The sequence below is a fragment of the Camelina sativa genome, chromosome 18 (genome assembly GCF_000633955.1).
Source record: "Camelina sativa cultivar DH55 chromosome 18, Cs, whole genome shotgun sequence".
NCBI lineage: Eukaryota > Viridiplantae > Streptophyta > Magnoliopsida > Brassicales > Brassicaceae > Camelina > Camelina sativa.
In genome coordinates this window covers 1824172-1838720 of record NC_025702.1, presented here as the reverse complement: position 1 = coordinate 1838720, position 14549 = coordinate 1824172, and the positions used below count along the sequence as shown (strand labels likewise).

At 30.6% G+C, this 14549-nt stretch overlaps 3 protein-coding genes across 3 annotated transcripts in view; 1 reads left to right on the top strand and 2 right to left on the bottom strand.

Annotated features, from left to right (window-relative positions):
* LOC104763062 overlaps positions 1-2522 on the bottom strand; it is a 2842-nt gene extending 320 nt beyond the window's left edge. Inside the window, exon 1 of the mRNA XM_010486479.1 lies at positions 2508-2522. Within this exon, the coding sequence (XP_010484781.1) occupies positions 2508-2522 (15 nt within the window). The remainder of the gene's footprint in view (positions 1-2507) is intronic.
* LOC104760268 lies at positions 4340-4712 on the bottom strand. Its single transcript, XM_010483164.1, has one exon. The coding sequence runs from the start codon at positions 4643-4645 to the stop codon at positions 4421-4423; it is 225 nt and encodes a 74-aa protein (XP_010481466.1). The 5' UTR covers positions 4646-4712; the 3' UTR covers positions 4340-4420.
* LOC104760267 lies at positions 6966-8219 on the top strand. Its single transcript, XM_010483162.2, has 5 exons — positions 6966-7163; positions 7260-7370; positions 7469-7642; positions 7715-7825; positions 7908-8219. Exons 1-5 carry the CDS (start codon positions 7086-7088, stop codon positions 8046-8048), a joined length of 615 nt encoding a protein of 204 aa, XP_010481464.1. The 5' UTR covers positions 6966-7085; the 3' UTR covers positions 8049-8219.

The following is a 14549-nucleotide window of genomic DNA, read 5'->3' as shown; positions in this document are numbered from 1 at the left end:
TTACTTGTTTGAATGATTATGTACAATTGTCACTATCCACACACAAAAATAGCTTTACAATTCGATTGCGTTTTACATTATTGTCGTACGGTTGTCACTCACAAAATTGAAAAACTACTAATCCGTTTCGTCAAGATTTAGCTTACCGCCAATAACGTGACTCCTCCATCATTCTTTTATAACAAATAAACGCATAAAGATAAAAAAAAAAAAATTGCTTTCTCAAGTGTATATATCAACCATCAGTTTCTCTAGGCTGTATGGTATTATAATTAGGTAGAATCATCTACGGGAAATATATTTTGACTCTTTATAAAACTAATGCTTTACTTAATTCTGCAACCTTTTCCCCCCACTAGGTTTTGAACTCACGGGTAGCGTCGGTTTATTTGATATATTTTGATGAAAACTATATATGATTGATGACGGTAATAAAATATTATCTTATAAAAAAAAATTTAATTTCAGATACACAATTTTTTAAAATATAAAAATCAGTTGTGTTATAAAATCAAATCTGATAAAAAAAATCATGAATTTAACTCGACGTCGAGGCGAGGCGAATCAAATTGATAACCTCACATATTCTAAACCATTTCTTTGACCACCAAAAAAATGAAAGAATTTTATCATCATGAATTTAACTCGTTTTCATATTTAATTGATCGCTAACACCTATATTTTCATGTTTTTTATTCAATGTTGTCTTATTCTTCATATTTTTTCTTTTCATTTTCAATGTCAAATTTTTTGGTAATTGTCATTGTTATTTTTACCGTCTGGTTCTTTGTTATACTATTTTTCTACTTCTTCCTCGTCAACTTCTTCACATTCTTCCAATGAAAAACATTTTTTTAAGACTACCACACAACTTGTTAACCCATCAAACTCCAAGAACAAAATCAATTCTTTTCTCATAAAAATAAAAAATAAGATAAAAAAATAAAAATTAATGAAACAATATCAACTCATCAATAAAATCATACACAAAAAATATATTTTACGGCTCATAAGAAATAAATAGCACAAACGTAGATAAATAAGATAATTTTTGTATTACATGAATATTTATAATATTTTTAACTTTAAAATGTTTCGAAATATAAAATTTGAACCTTTTAAAAAGTTTCAATATTTATAATATTTTAAACTTTTAAAATTTAAAAATTATAATATTTAAAAACTTTTTAAAAGCTAAGAACTTTTAAAAGTTTCAATATTTATATATTTAAACTTTTAAAATTTTTAAATATTATAATATATTTTTTTGAAACTTTTTAAAGTTTTAGTTTGATCAAATAAAAACCGGATCAAACCGAATAAAACTTTTAAACTTGGACGCTTGATAAATCAAGCTTTCCTGCTCATTCGTTGTTGGAAACATATTAATCTTATTTATACTGGTTCTGAACCATTGTCTAAAAATTTTCTAGCCAATGTGGGATATTGTACATATTTCTTTATTTCCATAAATTTAAAATTTTTCTTTTTCTAAAAATTCTGGAAATTTAGAAAATGTTAATGAATGACATGTCAAATTCTGATAGGTTGTTTAAANTTTTAAAAGGTTTCGAAATATAAAATTTGAACCTTTTAAAAAGTTTCAATATTTATAATATTTTAAACTTTTAAAATTTAAAAATTATAATATTTAAAAACTTTTTAAAAGCTAAGAACTTTTAAAAGTTTCAATATTTATATATTTAAACTTTTAAAATTTTTAAATATTATAATATATTTTTTTGAAACTTTTTAAAGTTTTAGTTTGATCAAATAAAAACCGGATCAAACCGAATAAAACTTTTAAACTTGGACGCTTGATAAATCAAGCTTTCCTGCTCATTCGTTGTTGGAAACATATTAATCTTATTTATACTGGTTCTGAACCATTGTCTAAAAATTTTCTAGCCAATGTGGGATATTGTACATATTTCTTTATTTCCATAAATTTAAAATTTTTCTTTTTCTAAAAATTCTGGAAATTTAGAAAATGTTAATGAATGACATGTCAAATTCTGATAGGTTGTTTAAAATAATTTTTAATAAATAAAATTCTGAAATTTTTTAGAAAATGTTAATTAGTGAGGTGTCTAATCACTATTGGTGGTTTTAAAGCTTAGGTGGACGCGTTAAAGAGCTTATAGCTCCTACTTTTTATTAGTATAGATTTTTTGTTTGAATAAGTGTTATTTTAGTTTCAATAGTGATCATCACGAACAGAACGTACCGAACAAACAAAACAACAAATATATTAGAGTTTGGTTCTTGACAATTAAATCGTATAAAACTAATAATACTTAACTGGTTTTAATTAAAATTGTAGATTTTTTATGTTAAAAAAAGTTGAAGATTTTTAATAGAATATAATTTATAATTTTATACACCAAAACCCCCTAAACCAAACTATATACCAATATATATCCACATTTGTTAACGTTTGTTATGTTTGATGAAGAAGAAACAAATACTAGTCCGTTGGTTGTGTACTCGGTACCCCCCAATGATACCAGCCTAATCCACATTGACTAACACTAATTATTTTCTTTCTTTGGGCCAATTAATGCATATTGGCTTATTGACAACCCACATTTTAGCAGTGTTTATAACTTTCATAGACCATAGTTCGTTTTGAAAAGAATTGATGAACACAAATGTTCTTACTTTACGTTTAAAAAAAAAATCCAAATCAGACGACAAACTAAAACAGAAACGAAATATAGATCATCTCTATAGGGATGATCATATCACTGTGAGTTTATCTCAAGAATCTGGGCATAGTCTATATATAGGAGACGAAAAAAAAAAAAAAAACTAAGTCCTCAAGAAGAGATGTACGTATTTTAGTTAGACGTTTTAGAGACTCAGAATTGGTTGGAATCACAATAATTCTACTGCTTTGTTGACTGATTCAACATTCGTTTGTTTTAGTAATACAGTTCTGCGTTACATTGACTCAAATCTTGTAATTATTAAACAAAAATTGCTGGCAAATAAAGACTTTTGAGTTTTGACCCGGCCCTATCTATCTATGTGACCATATAACCAACTTTTTATAATTTGACTTTATTTGGTTGGAATCATCACATGATTACTATAACGTACAGATTATCACATATATTTAGTTTGAACTTTAATATAAAATTCGATTGGAAAATCTACATGCAAGTTCTTATAGTAGTATTAAAAATTTACGCACTTACTCTTTCAATTTTCACTAAGTAAGCTTTTTCAATTTTTCTTTTTTCATAAAATTGATTGAATTTTATCATCAAAAGTACGAAAATTCTTTTGAATCACTATAGATCACTGATAAGTTTACTCCACTCGACTAACTTTTCTAATTTTAACTTACGATTTTTCAGTTTCCTTTTTCAGATTTTTAGTTTATAAATAGTGAAACCTTAGTTAATAGATGATTTGATACAATTTTGGTTTCACAATTCGAGTTTAAGTTTTTACTCAACTATTGAACTTTTTAAGAAACTTGGATTTTTTAGATTTGTTTTACTTCAGTTCAGTTCAAGTTTGGATTCACTTTTTTCAATATATCAGTTCACTTCAACTCTGCAAATCTGATGATTTATTTGGATCGAACACATTTTATAACTTCTCTTCACATTTTAAGAAATATCTTGCAAAATTATAAACTTTTCTAATTAAATATAAGATATAATAGCAAAATTTATATACAAACTCTTAAAAAAAATCTCAATATTATGATATACATAGAGAAAAAAAACATAGTAAATGATAGAAAAGACCCTTTAGAAAGCCCAATGAACACACCTCTTGAAGTAGAAGCTGAGGCGTTAAGATCAGCAATATATCATGTTCACAGGCTTGGTTACACTGATGTGTTGTTCTGCCGAGATGCACCTAACTTGTATGAAAAGCTTCTACGTTTCTCCCAGGATAAGCACAAGGATCAATGTGAACTTTCAACTCTTGCCACTCACATTTAGGACATTTGGAATCTAGGACGATCTTATGACAACATTTCTTTTCTGAAAACTCTACTGCGGATAAGTTAGCTAAAGATGCTAAGATAAGAAAATTAAATTATGTAATATCATAGTTTGATGTACGTTGAAAGTTTTATGCAGTGAAATGTTTAAGGTTGACAAAAAAAAAAATTAATAACCAAAAAAAGCCCAAAAATGAGTCACGCCCTCACGTGAATAACACGTGTTAGTTTTCTTCAATCTCGTGAGACCTAATTTCAAGGTTTTTTCATCCTTTCGTTAACACCAAGATGATAAAATTTGCAAATTGGAGTCATTATTGGTAGAAATTTTCATTCATTTATTGAACTAAAAGAATTAACAAAATCAAATCTACATATAAAACTATACATATAGTACAACAACAACAACAACAAAAAAAAAACAGAGTTGACAAAAAGAAGAAAACTAAACTTTGTTTAGAATCTACAACCGCAACAGAGAAAGAAGAAAGCAAGCTTAGATACCAAAACCATAGCTTCGATGATAGACATGATTTTGTATCTCAAATTTTCCAAAAACGACATCTTCTTGAAATTCAATCTCTTCCATTTTATCCCTCCAAGTCCCAAAAACTTCAACCTCGTCCTCTCTTTCGTCGTCTTCCACATCGAAATCTTTCCTTTCGTCCCCATCATTTTCATAAATATGAGCTGCTGCTCCTTTCAACACCGAAATGTACAATTAGGGTTATGTTTCTGTTTTGTTCTGTTTCTGGTGTTTGTGGTTATGAGTTTTTTTTTATACGACTTGAAGTAAAGGGTAGTTTGGTCTTTTTCAAGTCAATAGATTCGAAGCGCGTTACAAAACTAATCAACGTAGGTGTTCTGACGTGAGTGCGTTCTGTTTTGTCCAAAGAATTTTCGTGGATATATCTTATTTATTCCTCTATATATATTCATATATTCACTAAAAATAATATATATACAGTTGTTGTTTTTAGTGAATATTTTATTCAAATATTTATCCTTTTTCTTAAATAAGTTGATTCATTTTTTTTTTTAAAGTGAGATTGTTTATTTTTATCCGGGGGGATAATGCCAGATTGTTTATTTCAGCTAATTTTTTGTTATCAATCTACTTTAAAAAAAAAAGGTTTTGTATTGAAAATTAAGATAGTTATAGGAACAATTGAAGCCCATGGAGGAATGTTTGAGGTCCATAACAATTAAACAATATGTGAAATAAACTCTTTGAGTAGATGAAGTAAATATTATCCTTCGATCAAGCCAATCCAAAACCGCATATTATGTACTTTGTGCTAATTTTTAAAAGTGTCCACAATTTAATTTTATTATAATTTAGGATTTTGAAACTTTTCAACAGCATTACTAGTTATGAGTGTTTAAAACAAGAAACTGTGTACCAACAGTTTCCTAATTAATATGTGGTATCGCTATTGATACAAAGTTATTAAAAAAACGAAGATGAAAAATTAAACAAAAACACCAAACCAATGACTTTTGACGTAAAATAACATCAATATGAGTAGATATATATAACTTAATGCTCTTCTCACTTACTTGACACAATACAAATTCATGCATCTATAGACGTAATTAATTAAGACATTATTAACAGAAAGGAAGAAAAAACTCAAAGAAAAAGTTAGCCATTATTACTCTTTTCATTTTGTTTTACTACACGACACCACAAAATTAAGAGAATTATAAGAATTAGTGTATTTGATCATCATCAGCAGGAATCATTTATATATGATCAAATACGAAACCGTAACATCTTTCTTAAGTATTAATGCATGGTTGAGTAAGTTATGAGTAGGTTATGTAACTGGTTGATTTACAAATTTGATGATTTTTTTCATTCATGATATGAGTAAGCTATGTTATTGGTTGATTTACAAACTTTTACTGTCTATCAGACATTATGTTACTTTCAAACTATTTATTTATGAGATGTCATGCACTATATGGTATATGAAAAAAGTATTCTAAGTGGCACGCGGTATAACATCTTTTTATATATAGGAAAGACATTGAAATTGAAATTATGATATTGCACACAAAGTCGAAAAGCAGGAATTAAGATAAAATCAGTTTTATCCTAAGTGCTTATAAATTTATAATGTATAAATTGCAAATCTCTTCTTTACATTTATTTTTTTGAAAATCTTTCTACCGAGTCAAGCTCAAGAAGAGTGACACGGTGACGCATTAAAAGTTCACTAATTCACTAGTATTCTACTACTGAGTACTGACTAGATACGATCTTCCTCATTTCAACAAAGAGGATTTTCATGGCTATCAAATAAGTTTTCCTTTCTCTAAACGTCGGCGAGTACATCCAAAACTTTAGCACTTAGATGGAGAACTTTAAATTAGGTTCGTTGAAAAATTAGTGACAAGTTACTACATTGTGACTTTATAAAAAATTAGTGACAAGTTACTACATTGTGACTTTATTAAAAAAAAGTGACTATATTAGTATATTTCGTACTGGAGCTAACTTTCTTAATTGGGACATTTGTGGTATTACTAATTACTAATAACAGAAAAGAAGATGAAGAAGGGTAAAAATCAAATATTTTTTACAGATGGGGTTGGGTTACATTATAATTTTATAGATTTCATAAATATTTTCAGATTTTGATTACAGTTGCAACATAATTTCGTAATATGTCTTAAATATTTTGTTTATACTATATAATAAAAGCTACTTACATCATTCGAATACTTTAAAGTATTCAAACATAGTTACTGAATGTATATTTAAGTTCATCCACTTACGCTAAATGTATTCAAACATAAATTATACTAAATGTATCTTTAAGTTACTTTGATTACATCCAGGCATCCACACGTATTTTATGTTGAGATCATTTTTCACTTCAAGTTATGCATTGTCTAGTTAGATGTAATGAAATAGATATTTTTACATATAATAAATATTTTATTCATATAATAAATTGTGAACTAGTTGAGAAAGTATTGCGTGAGTGTTAGACACAGCACATCAATAAATAGAGGAGAACTTTGTAGAAAACAAATTTAAAGAGAGAGCTAGCTAGTGATCATAACATTTTCCTATCGATCTTGTCCTAATTGTAAGAAGAAATCAAGAAAAATGGATCATGACGAAACGAAGCTTGTATGCGGATACGAGGATGCGATCCAACAAATGCAAAGAAAAGAAGAGCTGAAGGTAAAGTCTTTGTTTCAAAAGATTTTATATATTTCAGTTTTTTTTTTGTTTTTTGTCTACAAAGTATTAATATTTTCGTTATGAAAAAAAAATCAGGGTCTTGAGACGAGGATGAAAGAGTTTATTGGAGAGAAGAAGCTTATCGATCTAAAGTTGAGAGAATTGATTGAGTTAGACAAAAAGCTCGAAACTTTACTACAGCCTACGGTAAAAGTAGTAGCTATAGCGCCCAATTGTTAACACTCTTTTAAATATATTTTTGTTTATGTTCATAAAAGTCTTTTTTTTTTTTTTTGGTTGTGTAGAAGAGCATGGAAAAAATTTGCGTGAAAGACTTGACAGAAGAAACCAAAGATGCTATGATTCTGAAATCATTTGTGACGTATCGGCTTGGAGAATTGGAGACTAGGATTTACGACCCTCAAGACGAATTTGATGTTATAATGGAAGCTATAGAAACAAATGAAGGGAGTGTGAAGGTAAAATGTTGGTTGATTTTTCTTTTCTTTTTGTCCACGCAACATTAATTATAATGTCTTTAAAAAAAAAAGGGTTTGAAGATGAGGATGAAAGTGTTCGTTGATGAGAAGGAGTCTGAAGACATACACTTGGACGAGTTGTATGAGTTCAATAAAAAGCTTGAAGCTCTTCTTAAGTCTAAGGTTGGTAGAGTTTAACACTTTCTTTTGTTATATATTTTTTTTGTTAACAAATTGTTCTCTAAATTTTTTTTTCTTCTACAAGGGCGTGGAAGATATGCATTTGGAGGACATGAGAGAAGAAGTTAAAGACACAATAATTATGAACGAAATTGTGAAGAAAATGATCGCAAAGAGGGATCCAGAATCGTCTAAACCAACGATCATCAATAATTATTATATTTAGAAATTAGTAACATATAAATCTGTTATCATGGAGCATATATATATTATCACTTTATCGCTTGTTTCTCCCTTCAAAATAACTATAGAATAAGTTGGGATTTTCTTATCATGTCAATATGGAAGGAATTTATGTCGTTACTTTATAATTAATCGGATTCTTATAATTAATAGATATATTTTCTAATATCTATTGCATAAATTTTCATACATTGGTTGTCAAAGTTTATATGTATACACGAATAATTGAATACTATCACTATGTTGAATTTCGTTTAATATGGATTTATTGTAATGAAGTTATAAGAAGATATGAGATTTCGCCTAAAGGTTACAAATATTAAACATGTGTCTGTAAATGCGTCAAACGTGAGTATTATGCCTTTATAGAAAAATTTGAAGATGCGTTTCGACGTTTCAGCGTTTAAAACAAATTTGTATATATCACACATCATAGTGCATTTTTTTTTAATAAAGTTATTGTTTGAAAATTTGAGTCGCTAATTTAATCCAATATACGTAAATTTTTCTAATAAGAATAACAAACAAAGGAGTTTGGTAATAAAAGTAAAGTTGTGGGTTTCAACAAATAAATACTACATAGCAAAGACTTTTGACAAAGAACAACACCAACATGGAAATACATTATTTACATGTCTTTACGAATTCCACATACATCTATAAATGGAAGAAAGGATTAACAAGAACGGAGAAAAAATAAGAAAGAAAAATTAGACATCCAATAATGAAAAAATATAACCATTTACATTTTGTTTATTAATTATTGAAAATAATTTTTTCTTTTTCTTATAAGTGTACGTTTTTTAAAAATTCTGATAGGGATTAGGGTGTAGCTTTTTAACCCTATAAAATGTATTAAAAATACACACACATATACAATTTTCTCCCCAACAAATGCAGCATCATGGGTTCAACTCTGGAGAAGTGGAGAGTGATCAAACGAACTAGTCAAACTTACACAATAGAAATAAAAGGTTGTGAGTTGATTTAATTTAACTGTCACTAATAACTACTTCAGATTGTAATCATTTTTATAACTAAACTTATGTAAGTAATATTCCATCATCATAACAAATTTTGTGTACAGAGTTTATTTTTTTTTTGAATCATGAAACTGTTAAAAAATTCAAACTATTGGGTATATCAAAAACTGTTATTATCTCTCACTACTCTTATATGGTATCACATATTCACATGCCTCCAAATTTTTATCTAAAATTCAAACTCGTTATGCCATTGAGATTCCCTTTACTTTTTGTTTCTTAATTTGATTTTCTGATTTTATTTTGGTCAATCTCTTAGCAATGTTCTTTCTTTTTTTTTTTTTTTTGAAAACCATTATTAAGAGATCTCCGATAAAACTGATATTTGTGTATATCTTCTTATTGTTAAATAGGTAGAATCTGAATTACCATTATCATATATGTAAATAACTTGTTAGTCAAGTTTGAGACTTTGTATAAATAAGGCTAATGAATGTTATTGTAGTAAAATAACTTGTATAGATATGTTATTGTAGTAAATAAGTTACTCCATGTATACTGTACAAGGTTAAACCGTAACGGTTAATGTTAACATAAGACTTCTCTAGCCATAAGTTTCGTGCTTAATCCACACTACTCGCCAGTTACTGCAGCGGACAAATGATGCAAACAACTTTAAAGTCTTTTTACCTAAAGCTGTTTTTCTTTGCACCAGCGACGTCGTTTCCTCAATCAGAAAGAAGCATTTTACGTAAGGTCAACAATTCAATATGCTAATGGACCCAAAGAAAGGCCCATTTAAGCTGTAAATTAATAAACTAATAAGTAGAAAAAGTCCCACATCGTTTCAGTTAGACAGACGAAGCTGTGTTTATATAGCGTTAGAGTCGAGTAAGTGATTGTCCCTTCGGGGACATCTGATAAAATTGGAACGATACAGAGAAGATTAGCATGGCCCCTGCGCAAGGATGACACGCACAAATCGAGAAATGGTCCAAATTTTTTTTTCCCCCAAAATCTTCAACGGATTTACTTGACGAGGATCAGAGCTTTCTTGTCTCAGATTGTGATTTAGCCCCCTTCTTATGACTCGGGTAAACTGCTAAAACCCAAAGAGCTAGGTTCGTATACTTTTTCACCTCATCCAGTCTTCAAGATCCAAAGAAACTAGCTCCGTTTTATCATTATGATCATTAATCATGACCAACTAGGCAACCACTACTAGCCTCTTATGGATATTGAGCACTACAACTCGACTCATGAATCTATACATGGCATGGCAGACTGAATTGTAATTTGTAAATAAGCATTTGGTTTACCAGTGAATCGCGGAGATGAGATGTTCGGTACGTATAAGTCACAACCTTAAGTTTGGGGCTTAACTTGATTTTGCAGCAAAGACGAGGCTTTTTGTGTTTCCGGTTGGTTTGTGAATAGGCTCTGGCGGAGAAGAAAGTAAACGTGCTTGCTTTNTTTTTTTTTTTTTTTTTTTTTTTTTTTTTTTTTTTTTTTTTTTTGTAAAATCTTGAATAAGTAAATTGGTTCATAGAAATTGTCCGTCTAGTGTACGATGGTGTATGTGTTTACTCGATTCTTTGAATTTTTATGGTACTTAAAAAGAAGTTTGTAGAAAGTTGTTAATAAATTTGCAAATAAATCAGTAGAATTATGCAAATAAGAAAAAAGTTCCGAGCATTTTTGCATACGAGGGTAACAAATTTTTATGTTGTTACTTTTAAATAAGGGGGTAAATGATTCTGTTCATTTTTATATTCTTCCTATTCAAATTATTATTCTTTTTTAAAAGTTTTTATATAATTGAAAAAAAAATACTTAGGACCAAATAGTTTTAATAAATAAATTAGATATTTGATCATAACCTGTTTCCAACCTCGTATGACCATATTTATTGGTAGGAATAAAATCGCGTGAAAGATTGAATTAGACGCGCAGGGAGAAAACCATCGAGGTACAACCATTCTCGTATCAAAAGCCCACATAATTGCATCTATTCAATGTCGATCTATGTTGTATTATTCTTTACTCTATATTTGAATTATATTATAATTGGTATTATTTTCTTTGGTAATTACTCGTTTGTGACGATATATATAATACCAAAACTATGCTAAATTTTGACTACTTATCTTAAATTTATTAAGATTAAGAAAAAAAAATATGAATGTTGTAACTATTGGATATATACCTGTCTATTCTAGATTTCATTCAATATACAAAATACTATCTTAAAATGATAGCTCACACGCGCGACACGGGACATGCGATGCATGACATGTGATGCGCCATACTCACAAGAAAAATAAATTAAAATAAAAATCCAGTAAAAGTTACTGCATAACTTTGTGCAAAAATAAAAAAATTAGTCTTTAATTTTTATCAAAATTAAATGTTCCAAATATATAAATATTAGTAAAGTCTTAGATAAACAATGAAGTTTTTTTAAAAGCGGACCTCATAAAACCTACTAACGTTTGTTTTACCAATCCGAAGATATTATTTTAATTTTGAACCCTATATTCTTTTTTTTTTTTTTTTTGAACACAACAACTTTCATTAAAAACTTAAAACCTCAAAGGAGAGATGTTCTTACAACTTAGAATTAAACGGTTACAAGAAAGGTAAAGATAAAGACTACATGAGTCTTCCAAAGAGATGCACAACCTTGAGGAGTTTGCAAAAGGTGGAAGATCTTTTGGTGTCTTGTAGGATTCAAATTTGAAGGCAAGCTTCAGGAAATCCCTGACCAAAAGGTGGTCATACTTCGCTCTTACGGTAGACGCATTGGAGCTTTTGAAAGTGTGCTCCATGGAGGAGACTAAGGGGTGAGATGGTTGCAGAGTGGTCATGGCGGTTGAAGAAGATGAAAACGGGGCTCTCATTGGGAGGGTAACAGGCCGTAACAAAACAGGTGGGTCATCCCTCTCATGGCAATGGAGGTAAATGAATTCCACACAAAGCTTGTAATCAGTTTGTTCCTGGACTAGATCAACATACCCAAGTTTTCTATCTAATGGTGGTAAACGAAGCAGGGGTTCAAAGGGTTCAAAGATAGTGTTCAGGCAGGCTGTCGGATCAGATTCAAAGATATGTCTACACAACGCAAGCATCCGGACAGGGTTAAGAGACTGACCTCGACAAAATAATCTAAGAAGCAACTTTGGAGCCACCGATGTTCTGCTACCGAGAGAAACTCGTCTTGACCAAGCAGAGATAAGCGGTACTTCCATAGAGATGCAAAAAAGTTCATGATTGGGTTCAGGAGTCGGGTGAGGTGGATAGAAGATGCTGGTGAAGGCAAGGTAACCCCAACATTGTAACGGTGGGGTCATAATGCCAAGCTTCACCAAGCAGTCTTCCTCAAAGAGATCATCCCTGGAATCACATTGAACTCGACACAAAGGGTTCTCAAGCAAATTAAACGAAGCCAATGTTCCGCTATCGAGGGAACCTCGTCTTGACCAAGCAGATAACACCGGTACTAAGCAATTTGATCTTGATATAAAGCAAGTATAGGCGGATCGAGGGAGATTCCAGTGCAGGGATGCATCATAGCCTAAGTAGAGTAGACTATCTACCAGGGTTCCAAAGTAAGATTGGGGAGCAAACTTGGGCCAAAGAGATATCGAGGTTTAAAGGCTCTGGCGTCAACACAGAGCTCCCGTCCAGCTGCAGCCAAGTAAACCACTTGGAGAGAGGATATAAATCCGATGATCGGTGAGATGTTATGGTTGACTGTGGAAGAGGCCAGATCGAGAGATTAACACCAAGGAGATCAGGCCATTCGGGGGGTTGAGGGGTGAGTTCAGGCAGTAGGGTACTCAGTCGAGTAGCTACGCTGAGAGAGGAGAGTGGATGTAGAGGAATGATGGACAGTGGATGAAGCTGATGCATAGCCGGAGCAGAGATCTGAATTCTCAAGAGGACTCCGGTGAAAAAAACCAAAAACACAAACGAGATTTGCAGACAGAAGTAGAGAGGGATCGGAGATACTGAGAGATCCCGACGCCGGCGAGCCGGAGCTCTACCGGCGTCGGAAGATGATGAAATGAGCGGCGCCTCGATTATCGTGTCAGAGAGAATTAGGGCGAACGAGTTTTTTGATCATACTACTTAGTAGTCATAATTTTGAACCCTATATTCATGGACAAATACTCTAGGGGTGAACCTCTTCATTCACCCCCTTATAAAATAAAAAAAATAAAATTTGTATACATTATTATAAAATTAAAAACATAAATCGCTATTTTATAAATCCAAACCGATATATAATTTCGTTCTAATTGTAAAATTTAAACCCTAACCATTTCATTTGTAAACCCAAACCGACATATAATTTCGTTCGAGTTGTAAAATCTAAACTCTAACCATCTCATTTGTAAACCCAAACCGACGTATAATTTTGTTCTATTTGTAAAATTTAAGCCCTAATCATCTCATTTGTAAACCCAAACCGACATATAATTTTCTTTAAAAATTTGGTACCAAAGATCCATATTCTTCATTCCATCACCTTTAAGCTGACGCCTAATGTTTTGAACAATCTCTCTAGGGTCATATTGAGGTATGAAGGTACTCCAACCACTTCCAATCCCTTTGGAACCGTTGATAAGCATTGTAGGAATGATCGTAAAATAGCTGAAAAATCATTAACAAGTGTTAAAAGTCTAAAAGATAAATGTATTGCATTGAGTTGGGCAGATAATTACTGTGATGGTTCAATATTTTTCTTGTCTTTGGGGGAAAAAACTCTTGCCATGGTCGATGGCTTTGTGAAAATATATTTGGGGTTGGTAGTGTCTCTACCACCATGTGACCATAATCATAACAACGATGAGTACCATCAGAGAAATACACGAGAACAATCAATTAATCTATCTATGATATAAAACTGAACTTTTCTGGTGTGATGTTTATTTAGGTCTTTGAAAACAATACCAATGACAATGATGATCCCCTTATAACTTAGTCCAATGAGAACTGTACAAAGGTCACCTTTAAACCTGATATGAAGTTGTTCCACATGAATAAGTTTGAAGATGTTGTCATTGGTTTGATGACACTTTATAATTACCTTGATAAATCATTTAATTCTCTTTTATATCTTGCAAAAAAGTGATTACTTTTTTCTCCATTTGTAGAGTGGTAGCTCCCAAAATCATGATGAGTACCAACATAGCTAAACGAGAACAATTGATTACTCTATATTTATTGAAAATCGATAATCAAACTTGCCATTTGGCACGAGTTTTTTTTTTTTTTTTTGGCAAACAAGCACGGGTAAATACCTTTTTGTCCATTATTAGTCTTTTGCTAGACTTTGTTGACTGTGATGATAACAACAAGTTTTTGATACATTAGAAGAGATTGCTCAACGATTACTTGCTCTTGAACATAATATGTACGATTTTCCGGTTAGACCGTTTAAACCCATCATGGATCCTTCGAAATTGAGTTTAAGAAAGAAGACTACTGGTCCAGTC

Coding starts and splice junctions, on each gene's coding strand:
- LOC104760268 (XM_010483164.1), bottom strand. CDS start 4,645: ATGAAAATGATGGGGACGAAAGGAAAGATTTCGATGTGGAAGACGACG.
- LOC104760267 (XM_010483162.2), top strand. CDS start 7,086: ATGGATCATGACGAAACGAAGCTTGTATGCGGATACGAGGATGCGATC. Junction 7,371..7,468: donor AAACTTTACTACAGCCTACG/GTAAAAGTAGTA, acceptor TTGGTTGTGTAG/AAGAGCATGGAAAAAATTTG. Junction 7,826..7,907: donor AAGCTCTTCTTAAGTCTAAG/GTTGGTAGAGTT, acceptor TTCTTCTACAAG/GGCGTGGAAGATATGCATTT.